We start from the raw sequence: 18,676 nt of genomic DNA, 5'->3' as shown, positions 1-18,676 counted from the left end.
ATGCATTCTGCTAGCTCCTCCTCCACCCCAGCCTCCACCTTTCTGTCTGGCATAGGCTCAAATACTTGTGATTATCATGTATATCTGCTTTGTTTAGAGTCTGGCATAGGCTCAAATACTTGTGATTATCATGTATATCTGTTAATTCAAACTAACATGTCAATGTATTACTTATTGTTGACGTTGTATCCCTATGGGGGATTTGCTTAGCATTCACTGAATATATGCTTAGCAGGCTGCTTCGACAAAATTCAGGGAATATCTCCAACAGCGGAGCTTTAACGCCAAGCTTAACTGTATTCCATTTGTTGCAATAAATGGTTAAATCTACTTTGACGTGAGTGTTTCTGATTGAAGTTTATTTATTTGTGTTTATAGGACCTCTGAGAAAATGAGAATCTACACCTCAGTAGCTTCTCTACTGAGGTAGAGAAGCTACTAAATGAGAAGAGAAGCTACTAAATGAGAAGCTACACCTCAAGGGTCTATACTTTCAATCAATTCTGAGCAATACATTCTGAGAAAAAGATGAGGTGCTTGCAATTCTTAAAGCTTATCACTAGTTTCTCGCATGTTGCAGAGGGATCTATGCAACTGGAGTGAGACTCAAGCAACTCCAGTTCAGTGACGGTTTTGCTGTGGAAAAGCCAGCCTTGACAAAGTAACAAAGTAAACCTATAGTGAAAATCTAAGGCCTTTAACAATATATTTTCCACATATTTTAAATGAGTCTGTTCCTGACAATCTCTGTTCCAAAGATAAAGACATATATACAGTACATCGTGTATGACAAATAGTGAACAAACTGTACATCTAAAGCTGTATACATATCCCCACCGGCCATAAAAATTAATGACCGGGGGGGTGGATTGGGGATTCCCCAACGATCCCAAACCAAACCTCTGCTCCAACCTTTTCAATGACAGCAGGACAAAACACTAGTGACTGCATCGACTGTATTATCAAAGGACTATGTCTGAGAGGGCAGGAGGAGGCGGATGGCTCACAACAGGCTACAATTATGCTACAGCTGGAGCAGCAGTTATAAAGCCACAGGCTTACATAACCTGGGAAGTCATCACACATGCCTTGAACATAAAATCCCATTTCACTATGAATTATGGTAACATTATTCAGGAAGAGCTGCAGTATGATTCATAGCCCACTATTATGCTTCTCTGATAATCATTATTTCTGTGTATCAGTGAATGGGAATTTAACAGTCAGGACTTTGATTTGATCTTGAGTCAACTAGAGCAGTGGTGGTTGACATATCGTTGCTGTCGTGTAGAAACCATATATCTCCATATTTCAACTTTTATGTTATTCTTTTTGGTAAATGAATGCCCTACTTCATCATAGAAGAGTAGATGATGTGACACATTGATATATATATATTTTTTTTAAAGATCCGTTTTGCATGCATAAGGTTTCCACCCGACACCGACAATATTCCTAACACCAGGAGCAAGGTGTATAGACCAATTATTTGTTTACTAACATTGAGACTGGACGCACAGGTGATTGTTTCATGCAATCAATTCTCAACCTGTTGTTTCGGGGTGCGCTGGTTTCAGCACACCCCAACCCCCTCTTGTGTGTTGGCTAGTGAGGTGCGTCCTAGCAAGACCTGACAGAATGGGTTTAATTGCATACTGGTTGCACGCATACTGGTTCTTATCAGTGTGACGTCGTCTGTTAAGGGGTCTATAAAATACGGAGCCAAAAAAACAGATTATCTTAAAAAAAAGAAGAAAAAAAAGAAAGAACCGTTGGAAGTATATAGTTCACACCCTGACAGGTGTGGTTAAAATCTGACACTTCACATATTCAATCCATTGTAATAATCTTCTTAAGTGCATTCAACCACTTCCTCGAAAGTAGATGAGGAAAAAAATGCCACTGTATTTGGAAGGGAAGCAATGACTACAAAAGCTGGATTTGTATAAACATTCAAGCTTAAAGATTCTCTACCAGACATGTTTTAAGATGAATAATGATGATAAATTGAATAATAATTTGTCTGGGTTTTCCCACACAAAATAGGTGCTGAAACATCCAACTGAAGGAACAACAACAAAAAATACATATTTTTCAGTGGAGGGGGACTAATTTATACGCCATTGCACGATGCAATCGACACCATCATATTATGAAATTAGGCCTGAGCCTTTGTTCACAGAGTGTTTCTAAGAACTCTTAACATCAGCCAGTAAGTTCTTGTCAGTGATCCAGTTCATTAGCAAAGGGGCTTAAGTGATTGCAAATGAAGATAAGAGCTCCTAATCTTTAAGTCCAGCCACTTCAGTGGCACTTATACCCCAAAGGAACTGTCACATAGAGTTGATGGTTGCTTTTAACAAACAAACAGTGGATGTACAAAGATGGTTTTACCAAGAGATGCGTTTCATTGCGTCGCGGTCGGGTGGAAAACATCCAAAAGTGTCACTTTTCAGGAAAGGGAAAAAAGAACCTGCGTTCCAATGGACCCAGTGTAGATATTATTTAATCACAAGCTCTTAATTACTTTTCAAACCCACGAACACACTAACAGAAACCACTTTCACTTTCCCAAAAATTCTAAATAGCGAAAATAGCTGATCTGCGTTATAGCTTATAGACAAAGTAGAATATACATTTACGAAACAAAACACAAAAAGTTTAAATGCGGAGGTTTCTGCCCGACAGAAACGAATGATTGCCACGTTTTGTCAATGTGCTTGAGTACAATGGCCCTCATTTATCAAAGTGGTGTAGACCAAATAATGGGTGTACGTCGAGATCACCTCAATTGTCGGCATTTATCGTTCTATCGTGACTTTGACTTGATCCTACGGCCCGCTCAGATCTCACTTCTAGTCTGAGGACATGTAGGATTTGTTTGTTCCATCGTAGACATGTGGAGCAGCATTGTCTGACCATCTGACAGGCATCGTAACATATGTATTCACTCCAAAAATGTATACAAATCTCACGCTAGAATTGACAGGGTCCGCCTGCTTGATAAATCTCACGTGGACATGGGCGTAAGCTGATTCCTGGGCTCAAATACAAGCTGTTTTGTACACTCCATTGATAAATGAGGGCCAGTGTGTTTCTCTCACCTCGTCCGTCTGCCAGACAGCGGTTGTAGCCCACCGGGCTGAAGTATTCAAACACAAACACAGCTACAGCTGACACGATCAGCAGCATCACAAACATCATCACCCAGACATCAGCACTGAAGGGCTCTGAGACAGAGAGAGAGGAGATTAACACAGAGTAGAATAGAGTGCAGAGAGAGGAGAGAGGAAAGAGGAGAGATTAATAAACAGAATTAATCAAAATGCTAAAAACCATCCCCCTGGTAGATCCAGTAGCCTACATGTTCATTTGTATTCGGAAGTGATGTGTACTCAGTGTGTGTGTGTGTGTGTGTGTGTGTGTGTGTGTGTGTGTGTGTGTGTGTGTGTGTGTGTGTGAGTGTGTGTGCGCGCGCTCTTGCATGTTCAATTATAAATGAGTCCGCATTGAATCTGGGCATGCAAACATTAACCAGTATACATTTTCAAAAGAAAAAAGAAAAGGAAAGTAGGCTTAAAGCTGCAATAACCCTAATGTCCTTCAGATGTGCTAGTTAAATAAAATGTTTTTCATTCAAATAAGTTCAGTTGCAGCTTTAAATTGAAAGGTCAGGTGTGTTCTCTCATTCAGTTATTTCATTTTCCACTCTGCCCATTTAATACATGATTAAGTGGCCATAATTAGCATTCTGTCAGTAACATCTCAGCCCTGTGACGTCACATAACATTTATCAGGCTGAGTAATGATAATTGCTAACTGTCGGAATTACTGGAGTCAACTTTCATCAAGGACGTGCAGGAAACTGAAAGCAAAATTGCACCTTCTGTCATATCTGCTGACGGCATCTGTATTTATGTCTTCATTCATACAGTCATGTATTGTTCAATGCTGTACATTCACGTATATGAGTTGTGGTTTGCTGTTATATGTTTTCATAACAGCTTGGTAAGTACTTCACCAATGGTCAGAAATGTTCAGAATTTCTTAACACTGGTGACAATGGTGAAAGGTTTTGCGTTAGTTATGGACTCACTTTAACTGTAACCGACTGTGGTTTATGTGAAATATGTTTTTCCTGTCACTCGATAGTTTGTGAAATACAGTTTTGAAAAAGCAAATGTTTTAGTATCTTCAGTAGGATATATAATGACTCTTCTGTCGCCTTTGACATTGGAGTTGGCCATTTCAGTGTTAACCACAGAGCAGAAGTGACCTGGTGTAGTTCAGTTATGTCATGGCCACAAGATACAGTATATGACGTGCCCCAGAGATCCTGAGCTTGTGGACACTAGATGACAATGTGGTGGCCACTCGTGGCACGTTATCTTGTGGCAATGGCATTGTAAATAAACTGTAATATTGTGGTCCCCAGTCCCCACTCCTTTGGGGTATTTTTGTCACTGTATATTTGCACATACTTGAAATGTGTCCTCTGCATTTACCCATCCTAATTATTAGGGGCAGTGATCGCTATTAGTATAACGCTCGGAGAGCAGTTAGGGGTTAAGTGTCTTGCTAATGGCCACTTCGACCCATAGACCGGGGCCGGAGTGCAAACCTGAAACCTCCTGATTCCCAGACAGCCTACAGATGTGCCATTTCAGAACTTCACACTTCCCTGATCTTTCCCTGAAAGCCACAGTTTTCCCTCCGATTCATATCTGATTAGCCTTTGTTGGAATATATCTACTCACTCAGTTATTACTGTATTAGGGAGTTACTACATGCTCTGTGTGTGGAGCGTAATCTTTGATGACTGGGTGTCATCTTTAGTTTTTTGCTTTGTTTTTATGTTTTGCTCCGCTGCTCTGCTCTCGTAAGCATTTACTGTCTCACTTGAAAATCAGACATCAGTCTCGGTAACAACAATAGCCAACCACCATTAAATACCGTTCAATACAAAAATAATTGACATGCACATTCATTTAATGAGCTTGGTATAAATCCTGCCGCGTCTTCTAACTACTGTGTGTGCAGGTGTCAAATTATTATTTTTTAGTTTGAAAAATCATTTGCGTCATCTATACACACTTCTATTTCTGTCAAATCCTACTTATGTCTCCATCTGAGTGTGTACATCATGACTTGGACATCTTCCAAATGTACCAGGTGCACTTCTCTCCTCACCGAGAAAGGCAGAGGGTGACACGGTTCCGTTGCTACGGGAGACCATGACACTGATGCCCGTCTCAATGAAAGGTACTGAGAAGTCAATGACCTCTGACCTCTCCTCATTGATGGTAAGTGAACCCACCGCCATATGAGCTTTCTTCAACTCCACCTGGGACCAACCAAAAAGAGAGAGAGAGAGAGAGAGAGAGAGAGAGAGAGAGAGAGAGAGAGAGAGAGAGAGAGAGAGAGAGAGAGAGAGAGAGAGAGAGAGAGAGAGAGAGAGAGAGAGAGAGAGAGAGAGAGATGGGGGTCAATGACATTTACTTGTTCATAAGACACCAGTGGAAAAACAGACTGGACATTGTTAAATGTTGGAGTTCTATAGAAGACTGGCTGCTGTTACATCAATTTAAAAGGTAAAATAAAAAGAACAGCTCAAAACACTTCCCTTCACTTTAACTGGGTTGGTTCCATCAGGAAGTGTTGGAAGCTTGCACAATGGGTTGATAAACTGAAATAACGTGTACTCTGGGTAACAAAGCTGGACTTGTTTGTACACAAAGTTGCTGAACTGGAATAGCTAGTACACTGGCCTACTATGCTGGAACAGTATTTATACTGGGTTCTGAAACTGGAATATTTTTTATATCTATTAATGGTTCATACACTATGCTAACCCGGTCAGGCCAGGTACACAGTAGATGGCCTTAGGCTACCCTGCTACTTCTTTTTTACTGCTCTACTCTTACCTGTATCCGTGTTTCTTGCCTACTGTGGTGCTGCTACGACACCTGAATATCCCTCTGGATCAGTAAATGTGTATCTATCTACAGTATGTAGAGTGTTAATAAACAGGAATCTTTTTTTACACTGGGTTACTATACTGGCTGGTCTGTACAGTAGATCTGTTGATGGCCTGTCTTTCTTTCTCTCTCTCTCTCTCTCTCTCCTTTTCTTTTTCAAAGCTTAGCCCCCTTTCTGTGAGTCTTTGCAGGTATATTTAGACCCACCACCTGAGGCACTGGGCAATATTTGAAAGTGACTCAGTTCACAGGGGATGGAGCTTGCACAGAAAAAAAATCACCCATTCTTTACACCTGTGAACTTGTGATATGACAAAAAAGTTGATTCAGATTCTGATGTATTGCAGGAGTGAGCAGGATTGCTCAATGTTTTTTTTTCTTGTGCCATTACAATCTCTCTCTATCTCTCAATCATTCATTATCTTCCATTGTGTGTGCCTATCTATTGTTCCCTCTCCATATATTAAAATTAAATCATTATGTTTAGATTAAATTACAGTACAGTGTGCAGGCATCCACAGATGCGTGTAATGTGCATTTGCACAGGCTTACTTTCTCACTGATAGATATTTCCGACATGGCTTGACCATAGTCCAAATAATTTCACATCTGATTTCACATTTTAACCAGGAAATGGCTGCAAGTTAATAATAAAGTCATTTGCTCTGCATCAGAATCAATTACATCACATCAATGTGTAATGGAAGCATTCTGCTGTGTGCCTAATGTGCAGTGGTGGACAGTAACTACTGTAAGTAGTTGAGTACTGTACTTAAAGGATGACTTCACCCATTTTCAACCTATCTTAATATAATTGGTTGTCACTAATGCTCATGATAATGGTAAAAAAAAATCTAATTGTTCTGTGTCTCAAAGGAGGGCTGTTCAGAAAATTAGACAGGTTTTGATTTTTAGCATGCTAACTTTCCGGGAATAGCAAGTCTGCAGTTCCTCTTAGCTTGGATTCCCATCGATGATGTCACTGGTAGACGAGTTTCTGAACTGTCCACAGTCGGTGGCCACAGGCACACCGTTGCTCCAATCCGCACCAAACTTGGCATAAACGCCCAGGGGCCATGTTAGGGGCCCCAAGGGGGCCGCATGCTCCAATCCGTACCAATTTGGGCACAAACACTTTTCAGGGGTCTGCCATGACACCACGCACAAATTTGCACAAATATGAGGCACTACAGCAGTGTTACAGCAGTTTCTAACATTTCAAATGGCCATAACTCGGTGACCATTGTTCTGTTCAGTGCAATATAGGGCTGGAAAATCTTGTTTTCTAAAAGCATGTACTTTTGAATACCCAATTTGTATTATTATTTTAAGTACTAAAGTAATACATTTTAAGTACTATCTTTTAAGTACTCCAGCAGTCTAACTCAAGTAAAATTTGACTGAGCAACTTTCACTTGACCAGGAGTATCTACACTTTGCCTCTAGTACTAGGGTTGAGTACTTTGTCCAGCACTGCTAATGTGTAGTATGTGTGCAGGAGATAAGTGGGTCCATCCCTGAGGCTGCATTCTACCTCTCCTTCTCTCTCTCCTTCTGTCTCTGATTAAGAGGCTGCTGATTGTCCTTCACCTCAGGCTTTAACAAACTAAAGTGAGTGGATCACAGCTTTCCCTGAGGCCTAGATGAGGGAAAATAAGTGTTGGCTCATGTGAGTGTGAGTGTGTATGCCAGAGAGATGCCTAATGTATGCTTCGTTTTGCGATGGTGTTGCGTGCTGATAATATATAGCAGATTTACAAGCTTAGAAGTACATGCGTAATGCATTGTGAGCCAGTAAATCGTTGGCGTGCGACACTGTCATACGATAACGTATACAGTAACCCACGCTATAGAGAGAGAGACAGAGAGTAAGAAGGTGAAAAGAAAGAAGGAAAGAAAGTAGCCGACCTGCAAGCCCACAATGCGTTGCATCTGTGACATGCTGGGGGCTTGTAGTGTGGGCTTGTAGGTCGACAAAGTACCGTGCTTTAGTCCTTACCTCTCCGACCATGCCGTTCCATGTGCCGTTGATCTTCTTGCCGTGTTTTCCATTGGTAACCAGGTAGAGGTCATAGGTGAACTTGACCTGCTTGGCGATCTTTTTCAGGATGTCGATACAGAAGCCCTTACAGCAGCGTTTGATGTAAATGCCAGAATCTCCAGTCTGGTTGCTGACAGCGTGGATTGGGGGGAAGGGGTTCAAGGAGCAGAGAAGAAGAGGGTAATGAAAACAGGGCAACACTTCTCAACAACCAGCGGCCAACAGGCCTACTGTGAAATTAAAATGAAACTAGAAGATAGAGATCAGAAAAGACAGCTGCAAAAAAAACACACATCAGCACATCATGTTGTTTTAGACAGAGAGAGAGAGAGAGAGAGAGAGAGAGAGAGAGAGAGAGAGAGAGAGAGAGAGAGAGAGAAATGTAAAGAGAGACTTTAAAAAAAAGTTAAAATGGGCTGAAGGACCACCAGTCAATAAACCAGAAATGAACAAAAGATGATCGTATGATGGTACTGAAATTCTATGGATTGTACTATGATATGTGGTATCTTAACTCAATTCATGTAATAACAGATTATCTGTAGTATCACAGCAGCAGAGTCACACCGCCAAACTATATGCAATATAATTGCAATAAATGGTAAATGGTTAATCCTGAGCTGAAGTGTCTAACTGTCTGAAATAACATTAAGATTAAAAAGAAAAATGTCATGGTATTTGTTAAAATCTTATAAAATATGTTTTTATTTTGATACAGATGAATGGGAACTTAAAGTATATTATGTTACTTCCATTGATCCAGGTATACTTAATGAACTGGAGGCGTGTCCACATAAAAACATAATTTTAACACTTTCTGTACACTTTTTTGAAAAAAATCTTCCTCCTAGTATAATCATAATACCTGATGATTATGTTTTGGGGGGGGGGGGGGATCATTGAAATTCATGGCACCCCGTCTTTGAAATAAACAGGCTCTGAAAAAATGCACACGGCCCACTCATCTGACCACTTAACACGGCAGGTGGGCCACAAACAATTGGGCTCTGATCCAGAAAAGGTTGGAAACCGCTGACCCAGGGAATGTGAGAGGATGATACTGATAGATATACTAGATGAAATTCCACAAACCCCCATCAGAGAAAAGGATGGGGAGGAGGGTGATATGATAGAAGCAATAGAACAGAGAAACTGGAAAGTGTAAATACTAGGAGAGAGAAGAAAGTGAAAGAAGATAAAAGAGAGAAAGGCAGTTACCAAAAATATGTAGGTTACAACAAGCAGTAAAATACCCGGTAAAACAATCCTCTGTTTTGAGCTGAAACCATTAAAGTAATATTTTGATCTGCCATACTGTATAGTATATGACTAAGGAAATTCTCCACTGATAAATGCATGAGGGTTACAACAGGCAAGTTCTTTAGCTTTTTCTAGTATTGATCCTGGACTCAATTTATTTATATATACAGTAAAGTATCTCTCTGTCTCTCTCTTTTTCTCTATTTATATCCATGTGTACTGTATGCACACATATCTATCTATCTATCTACAGTCTCTCTCTCTCTCTCTCTCTCTCTCTCTCTCTCTCTCTCTCTCTCTCTCTCTCTCTCTCTCTCTCTCTCTCTCTCTCTCTCTCTCTCTCTCTCTCTCTCTCTCTCTCTCTCTCTCTCTCTCTCTCTCTCTCTCTCTCTCTACCGTATATATATATATATATATATATATATATATATATATATATACAGTACACATACTGTATATATCAGACTTTTTTTGTGTCCAAATAAAGCATTCATATCATCTCACAGGATTTTGAGCTGCTTGCGGCAGGGCACGGTGTTCCTCATGCATGTTCCGCTGAGCGGATCCACGTCCTCCACGATGACAAACGGCGCCTCCTCCAGCGTGACGATGGACAGGTGGTCGTCCTCCCGCTCCTCTCCCGGCACAGAGTGAAGCTCAAAGCGAGGCCACACATGGTACCTCATTGTTAACGAGCGGCGCTCCCACTTTCCCACCTGTAGCAGAGAGGTGTCTGTTAGCAAAGAGGGAGGAGGGCAGTGTGACTTGTTGTCACTGTATAGGTTCACTGATACTTAGAGGCCAGGACCACATCACAGCATAATGTGAAATATTACTTGGCAATTAATTGTCTGTCAAATTATGAATTAACTATTAATGAATTAATAATAATAATAACAATGTAATTGTGTTTCTCTCGTTGGGGGGGGGGGGGGTTTCACTGCTTCAGCCCAGCCCTGCACATGAACTCTGCAGCCGCACTGAGGCCCCTGCTGGAAAGCACCCCAGCCCAAACATCAACGTAACTAATAATTGGGCCGCGCGACCTGGAAATGACCGTAATAATCCTAAAACGGGAGCGAAAATATTTTTCCAAATATTTTTTGGGCCCAGTGGCCCACTGGCCCAGCGGCCCACCGGGCATTTGCCTGGTACGCCAAATGGCCAGTCCGCCGCTGAGTATTATCGTATATCGTATCGTATCGAAATGATTTTGACAATTATGCAAAAAAGTAATTGCAATTATCTCAAATAATTGCAATTAGGCAATTATGTAATAATTATGACAAGTCTAAACAGAACAGAACAGAACAGAACAGAACAGAACAGAACATATTCACCCTGTCCCATCGCCTATCCTTGTCCAGGAGAATGATGACCAGTTTGGGATACATCTGGTAGCCGTCCTCACTAAATGACAGGTTACGCCCTTCAAACGTCACATTCATTAGATACCTGAGAAGAGCAAACAGGTGGGAGACAGATGTAATCACTTAAGCCCTATAAGCATAGGCGATTTTTGCGTCTGGGGTGGCAAAGGGGGACATACAGTATGAACAGGGGTGCACATAACTGGTGCGCAGGTGGGCATGCGTCGTCAAAATGCATGCTGCGCGGCACATCAGACGAAGGGAAGCGCAATTACGTACCAACAGCTGGGACCGCTGGGACAGGAATTTACTTCCTGAAGCCACACTCACACAATCACGCTAAAGCAAGCGTCGGCCCCTAATACAGCCATTAGGCGGAGGGGGAGGGGACGCATGCTGCACGTGATTGTGGCCTCGAATCCTGACACACAAACAGTCAGTCGTGCGACTCGCACACAGCACGCTGCTGGCTGTGTTACAGGCACTCGTCACCGATGATGAACGGACCGTGATGGTGCAAAATATGCCGTGAGCGTCCCAATCTGGCGGATAAAAGCAGCGCAGCACAGGGCACCAACCTTGGGGGGGGGCACCAAACGGCGTGAAAAAAACTGCGAAAAACGGCGGAATTTAGAAGCAGGGCGCTGAAACATGCCGGTGAAGCATCCTTTTTTCTTGCGCAGCACCCCCCACAAAACGGCGCCGGACCTTTTATTTTGATATTTTATTGGTGAGCACCAAGTAACATCTCCAGGTGCTCTTCTGAGTACTACACCAAAAAAGTGTTGTGCACCCCTGAGTATGAACATTATGTTTTATATATCTCTGCTGTTGGGCAGAAACCAGCTAACTCCAAAATGTCCAAATGACAAAAACAAAACAAAACAAAAAGTGGAGTTTTGTTCATCATTGATAGGAACAGCTAAATGGACCTCCAAGCTCACAATTAGGCTGGAGGACGTCAAAAGGGGGTGGAGCCTGGAGTCAGCAAAAGCAACTAACTCCACCCCCCTTTGGTGGACTTAGCTGGTTTAGCAGAAATTTTGAGGATCCAATGTAGTTACCTGGTTTTGTCAGAAGCGCTTTTTAATACTTTTCATTGGTTCAAATATTTTTTTAATCAACACACAGATGTAAAGGGTGTTCAATATAGCACTGATTTATGGAAACAAATGCAAAAGAAATTCAAAATTGGCTGCATATATGTCTCTACATTAAGTTTTTTGGGAGCCAGCCCCCCAAAACCCCTGAAATGCATAGAAATCTATGAAATCTATGAACAAATATTTGGGTAGCCAGACCCCCAAACCCCTAAAACACTAAGAAATCTATCCATCTTGGAACAGTTATCCTACAACCTCTGTGGACAGAACCTGTCTGTTCTGCCCGGTTCTCCTCAGTGGCTTTTGGCATTTGCACACAGGCATTGACCATTAGCACAAAATAAAGACGCCTGTTTTTCACTTTCCCAAAATGCACACGCACGCGCGCGAATTTTTTCGGGTCTAATTCGGGTCTAATTCGGTCTAATTCGGGTCTAATTCGGTCTATTTCGGTTCTATTTAACCAATATAAATCAACATTTTTTCTTTAAATACACAAAAATTAAATACACAATTCTCACAGGGCCCTGCAGGCTGCGGGCCGTGGAACGCCAGTTCCACTAAGTTCCGCGGTTAATGCGGCTCTGCCCCCAAGCTATGGAATGAATGACCAAACTGCGCACGGCCAGCTGCCAGACAGACAAACTGCCCACGGCCACTGTTAGACAAAGAACGCTGCAAACTTTTTTGACATAAAAATATTTGACAACCACCGGTTAAAATAATTGAACAATTGTGAAGCAAGCCCAAATAATGAACTACACTTTAGAAACAAGCCCAAAAAAACGCACCCCACAGCTACCAATATTTACAAGCAACTTTACATAAAAATAAGCCCAGATTCGCTTATAATAAGCGGACATGGCAACACTGTTCAGTAAAGTGACAGATTTGATCAGAGAGAAACTGCTGAGTCACGGTTCACGCCTTTTATGGTGCAAAATGGGGCGTGGAACAATGTAAATGAACCTCTCGGGATCTTCACGCCCAGCTGGCTGTCATTATAATATAGAACTGGTCATACGAACGTCTCAGGGATATACGAACCCCTTTATGAATTGCACGTTCGTTTGTGAGTACCAAAAATACGACCTCCTTTACGAACTTCATTTACACCATATTTACGACCCTCTTTATGAATCGGGCCCATTATTCGGGCTGCACCGCGTTGATAAATGAGGGCCACTGCGTTTCATGAGCAGGAGGGTGCTTTGGATATCATCTTCATGCCACATGCACACAGATTCACACACGCAATGTTCTAATCCAGGTTGTTATTAGCACTATACTGTAGCTCAAACAGCTTAAAAATCAACTTCCCATGGCTGCGGGAGCAACGGGTCCGTGTGTGTGTGGGTCCGAGACCTGGCGGCGGGTCGTGCGTGTGTGTGTGCATGCATGCATGCACGACCACGGACCGGGCAGACTTAGCTACGGGGCTACTAGGGGGAGAGCGGGGCTGGTTGTCACACGGGTTGGTTGTCACGGTGCTTATTACAGCCAAACTAGAGGGCGCTGTTTCACCATGTTGATATCAGTCATATTACATAACATCAGCATAATTTCTACCTGGGAATTTGTTTTCAGACATCAAAGACATTGATGTGAGATGAGATTTTGTATTTTTTAGGTGTCCGAGTAACTTATTTTTTTGGTGTTGGTTTTGTAATAAAAGTTTGTAGGATATTAGACATTTAAAAACAAATCACTTGTTAGAAAGAGGAAGTCAATACAGTAGCTTCATTTTGATGCCATGTGTCATTGGCTAGCTACAGTCATGTGACCGCTAGGATTGAAAGTTTGCCACATGGTCAGTTGGGGTTGGTTGTCTCAAGTTTTCTGGGGCTGGTTGACACATCCTGATGTGACAACTAATTAATAATAATACAACTATAAAGGGCCTTGGGTATTGGGGATGGTGTTTCTAGTCATTTAAAAACATATTGTGTGTCTCTAGCTTAAAAAACAAAAAATTACGAATGTTTTTTTTAAATCACATTTTAAAATCACATCCCATTGATTAACTATAGGGACAACCAACCCCGTGCACTGTGACAAGCTACCCCGCTATGGGGTTGGTTGTCACAATGTGTCAACGTGACTTTGATGGCTAATAATTTCGTGATAGAATAGTTAAGCTTCCTTCTAATGTAGGAGTGATTATCATCAGATGTGTTGTTGATGAGCAATTCAAGTCAGAGAAAAAAGTGTGACAACCATCCCCGCTCTCCCCGGGCTGTCAGCTATCAGTTTATTGGGGCTAACAGTGTTAGCGTGGGAGCTCAGCTGACGCTGTGTGTGTGTGTGTGTGTGTGTGTGTGTGTGTGTGTGTGTGTGTGTGTGTGTGTGTGTGTGTGTGTGTGTGTGTGTGTGTGCATTGTGTGTGTGTGTGTGTGTGTGGTGTGTGTGTGTGTGTGTGTGTGTGTGTGTGTGTGTGTGTGTGACTGAGCGGCTCCGCGGACCCCGGCAACGACCTGCCTCACGGTTGCAGAGAAAAGCTTCTCTCTGTGAATCACAACGCGTGGACCTGAACTGTGTGTGAGTGTTGTAACTGTCTCAGCTAAGCAGACATCGACCCATAGAACACACACCTTGCCCAGACATAACTAAACGTAAATACTTTGACAGCGCACATCCTCGGGTAATGCAGCATTCGATGGGGGTCGGCCTTAAAAAAATCACCTGAATGGTGCTAATAGTTGCTACTTTATTTACGGCTGTTCAGCAATACAAATGCAATGCATGTACACAGTGCATAACCCAAAGTCTGCAAATACTTTGCATTTGCATATCCCCGGACGGGTATGGACTGGTAACTATAACACACAATAATACAAACACAACAGGTCTTACACCTGCATTACACTTAATGTACCATACACGTCCTATTAATACCATAATCACAAGGAAATGCAATGCTTCAGCCATACACCACACATGTATTGTGTAGGCCTGTATGTTTTGCAGTTTGAAATTGGCGATTCTTTCCATAATATGAAAAAGTAAATTAAATAATAATGCTTTGGAAAATGTATGTAATGGAAAGTATGATAAAGTATGCTAAATTTACCCTTCAACGTATTGTTTATGCCATAATGACATCCACAAGTTTATAGTAATAGTTGAAATTAGGCCTTAAATGTCAAACGTTCAAGCATGTTCAAATCATGTATACTTGACCTTATTTCAGACCATTTTCCAAAGCATAGGCCTACAGGCTTCACCCTTTTGCCCACTCTTTTAAAAACAAAATGCTTTGATTTAATTGACATGATTTCACATACCATGTTTGCCTCTGGGGTTGCTTGGTAGACAAGGAACTGTGTCAGTGCTCCCTGGTGCTGCTTGCTTCTCACATTACTGTATGTTGTTTACATAATGGATTATACCGTGGCTATTAACTGGAGAAGTTCGCCTTGTAGGCAACATAATCTTCTGTCACACTTTCTAGCCACCCTTATTTTTTCCCCTCATCAGTTACGTATCTACTTCTGACGTCTCAGTCTTTAGTTTTTTCTTTAGACATTCAACTTGTGTTTTGAGCCGGGTAGTACTACTGTCGCATTGTCATGCTTGCAGGTTTGTTGTGGTTTGAATGTAGGCAGGGTGTGGGGGCGGTCGTATCTTAGCAACACTGAAAGCGCTAACTTTCATTGGTCGTGTCATGAGTAAATGAGCCAATGAGCTGCTGAGCACATTCTCAGACACCAGGTCCAGGCTAGCACGGCTCACTCACAGGCAGACACACAGCAACAAGAGGGGGACAGGAGTGGGAGCAGGACAACAGAATTAATTTTTCAAATAAATCGCCATGTCATTCATGTTGATTCCCCGACCTTAAAATACGGAACAAAGTGCGTCTCGTATGAGTTCAATGCGGGGCGCGACTTTTAGTTTCCAATTACGGGATGATTCCGTATTTTACGGGACGGGTGGTAACCCGACTCTACATATATATCCATATACGTGGCATATATGTGTTTGGAAACTGGATAGGACGGAGTCCATATTTTTGTGTTGCGCCGGGTCGTAACAAACATCTTTTTGCTCCTCTTCCTCTGAATCATCCTTTTTTAATTTGGCACATTACAGAACATGTAACAGTAGAAACATTGGTATTCCGTAATTAATGTAATTTAATTCATAGGGTATAGTTTTTCATGTTCACATTAATGAATCCACAGCTAATTGAAAACATGGGGACAATAGGATTAAGGACAAAAGATCAAAGAACAGAGTGTGCGTTTGTGTATGTGTGGGTGTGCGCTGACATACATTTGGTATGTGTACACACACACACACACACACACACACACACACACACACACACACACACACAGTTATTGGATGGCATTTTGTCGCTATTCTGAGCTCTAAAGGCTCATGTCATCTCATATTGTACATCATTGCCTTCACAAAACCATTTTCTAGTTTTACATCCCACATATTCTCTATAAATAAACACAGTTCCTTTTTAGTTTTTTCTTTTCAATTCTATTTTTACATTTGGGGGAGGTGAAGAAAGCAGGTACAGTAAGTAGAATGAAATAACATAACACAACCTCCCCCGCTATCACTGGTGAGAAAGACGTTGACTTATTAAGATGTATTTCTTGCAGTTTGTCTTTACCCGTGTCTGTGTTTTTAATACGAGGCGAGGTTGTAGCGCGTGCGGCATGTATGACCCCACCACCACCAGGACCCAGATAACAATAACACAACAGCTCCATGAATATTTCAATCCCCATAGGGCTCTGTCAGACCTAGAGTTGACGCTCAATCATTCTTAAGGCACACACTTGGGACTCTACCGTGGGGTCGCTGTGTCTTAGAGTGTGTGTGTGTGTATGTGTGTGCATGCGCACGAGTTCCACCCAACTATTCCTTTCATTTTGGTAGAGGTAGAGAATTCAAATCAACAGAAGCTGGTGGTGACCCCAGGGGCCCGGAAGAGCTCAGTACACACACGCGCTCGCTCGCTTGCACGCGCTTGCTCACTCGCACACACACGCACGCACGCGCGCAGGCACACACAGCATTCTGTTCCCCCATCAAAGAAACAGAAAACCCAACTAGCACATTTCCCTCGACAGAGACACAAGCAATAATAAAGCCAATGTCCTATATGGCCACAGGAGGGTACGCTGCATGCCTGTGTGGATCTGCATGACACATCCTGTCTACAGTGATGGACTGAGATGGGACGTCCCACACTGTCACACTCCCTGAATGGATTTAAAACGATCCCTGGCTAATAAGACAAATATGCCTTAATACATTATAGTTGTCCTCTATAACTAAAATAAAACATTTAAAACACCTTCAATATTTTATTTATTTTAGAAACAGTTAATCTTTCACTCAATAGGGGCAATGGCCATCACAAGTTCATGTGTGGTCTAGCAGCTCTATGGAATTTATGGAATGCATGTGCAAATAAAAAACAACTTAATACTTCCTAAGGTTAATATGAGCATCAAATCAATATTTTAAATACATATTTTTTTGCACATGCATTCCATATATGTTTTATAGAGGACAATTATAATGTAATTAAGGCATATTTGGCTTATTAGCCAGGGATCCTTTTAACACATTACCCGCCAAGATTTTAAACACTGTTTTTTTATCCCCTTGAACGATAACATTCCAGGCTATGGCCCGTTGAAAATGGGTGGTTTTCATCACAAAAAAAAGAAACTGAGTTAGAAGAGTTTTTCTAAAAATCCTATAGTTGGGGCGGGCGGAGGTCCGTTTTTTTGGAATGACGTCACATCTATCTACTGCTTCTCTGAGTGACGAGGGATCATTCCTAAGCTGTGTTAGAGTGCCTCTTGTGGAATTTTCAAATTTCACATTTGAAAATGGCGGGCAAGTGATGGATTTAATAGAACGCATATCTGCGTCCTTGACAGGCAATGTATTAAGAAATACTCAAATACAAATGTGTTCCCCTAGTACTACAAAAGTAGCAATATACGACAATGGATAAATAATACAATACAATACAATACAATAGATAAATTACAAGTTCTTCACATTGATTCGTTTATATGTTAATTATTATTATTAGTTAATATCAAGTAAAGTAAAAGGATAGTCACTAAAAAGACAATACATATTTGCAACCTCAACATGTACTCGCATGCTACACACACACACACACACACACACACACACACACACACACACACACACACACACACACACACACACACACACACACCATGAATGAATCATGAATGCCATTTTAGAAATGTTTCATTTTTAAGTATAAATCACAAATCAGGCATAACTCCAACCCCTAAACCTAACCCTCCCTCTGATCCTAACCGGACTCATTTCCTAATTGTAAGCCATTACAGCTCAAAGGGTCTCATCACACATCACACAAACATTTATGTGAGGACCAGGAACATTGTCTTCACAATGTCTATTTTTAAAATTTGTCTCAAAGACATTTTGCCCTGGGAAGTATAATACATGTACGTACGACGTACGTACGCACACACAAACACATACTGTACTGTAGGTACATCCAGAGGCGTTCCATTGTTATGTGCATGATGAGAGGACAGAGAGGCTTGAATAATGAGAAAATGTGCACCAAGTGGTTGTGGATGAGGCGTTAAGGGTCTTATTTGTGTCTCGATGGTTTCCTTTCTATTATGCATGCGTGAATCTGCTTGTGCGTGCGTGCGTGCGTGCGTGCGTTCGGAGGTGAATTGAACCTGAAATCCCTGTGCTAGTATTCAATGCAGTGCTGCAAGTTTATCATAACACATGATTAATGTCCTATCAGTTGGTTTTCTGGCTTGTTGAGATGGACAGTGAACTTTTGTTTCTCTGGCGTGGCTCAGTCCACGCCGTCTGTAAAGAGAAATTTGATGTCTCCCAGTAACCCGAAATAGTGAAAATAGCAGA

General features: G+C 41.7%; 1 protein-coding gene across 1 annotated transcript in view; it reads right to left on the bottom strand.

Annotated features, from left to right (window-relative positions):
- grin2bb (glutamate receptor, ionotropic, N-methyl D-aspartate 2B-b) overlaps window positions 1-18,676 on the bottom strand; it is a gene marked incomplete at its 3' end in the record, with an annotated part of 96,483 nt that overhangs the window by 14,357 nt on the left and 63,450 nt on the right. The window contains exons 5-9 of the mRNA XM_084084191.1: window positions 10,620-10,734; window positions 9,784-9,995; window positions 7,978-8,149; window positions 5,191-5,344; window positions 3,105-3,230 (exon numbers count right to left, since the gene is read on the bottom strand). Of these exons, the coding sequence (XP_083940317.1) occupies window positions 3,105-3,230; window positions 5,191-5,344; window positions 7,978-8,149; window positions 9,784-9,995; window positions 10,620-10,734 (779 nt within the window). The remainder of the gene's footprint in view (window positions 1-3,104; window positions 3,231-5,190; window positions 5,345-7,977; window positions 8,150-9,783; window positions 9,996-10,619; window positions 10,735-18,676) is intronic.

Source organism: Gymnoscopelus microlampas (assembly GCF_963454915.1).
Source record: "Gymnoscopelus microlampas genome assembly, chromosome: 2".
Classification (NCBI taxonomy): Eukaryota; Metazoa; Chordata; class Actinopteri; order Myctophiformes; family Myctophidae; genus Gymnoscopelus; species Gymnoscopelus microlampas.
The sequence above is the reverse complement of the archived record's forward strand: the minus strand, read 5'-3'. Positions and strand labels throughout refer to the sequence as shown.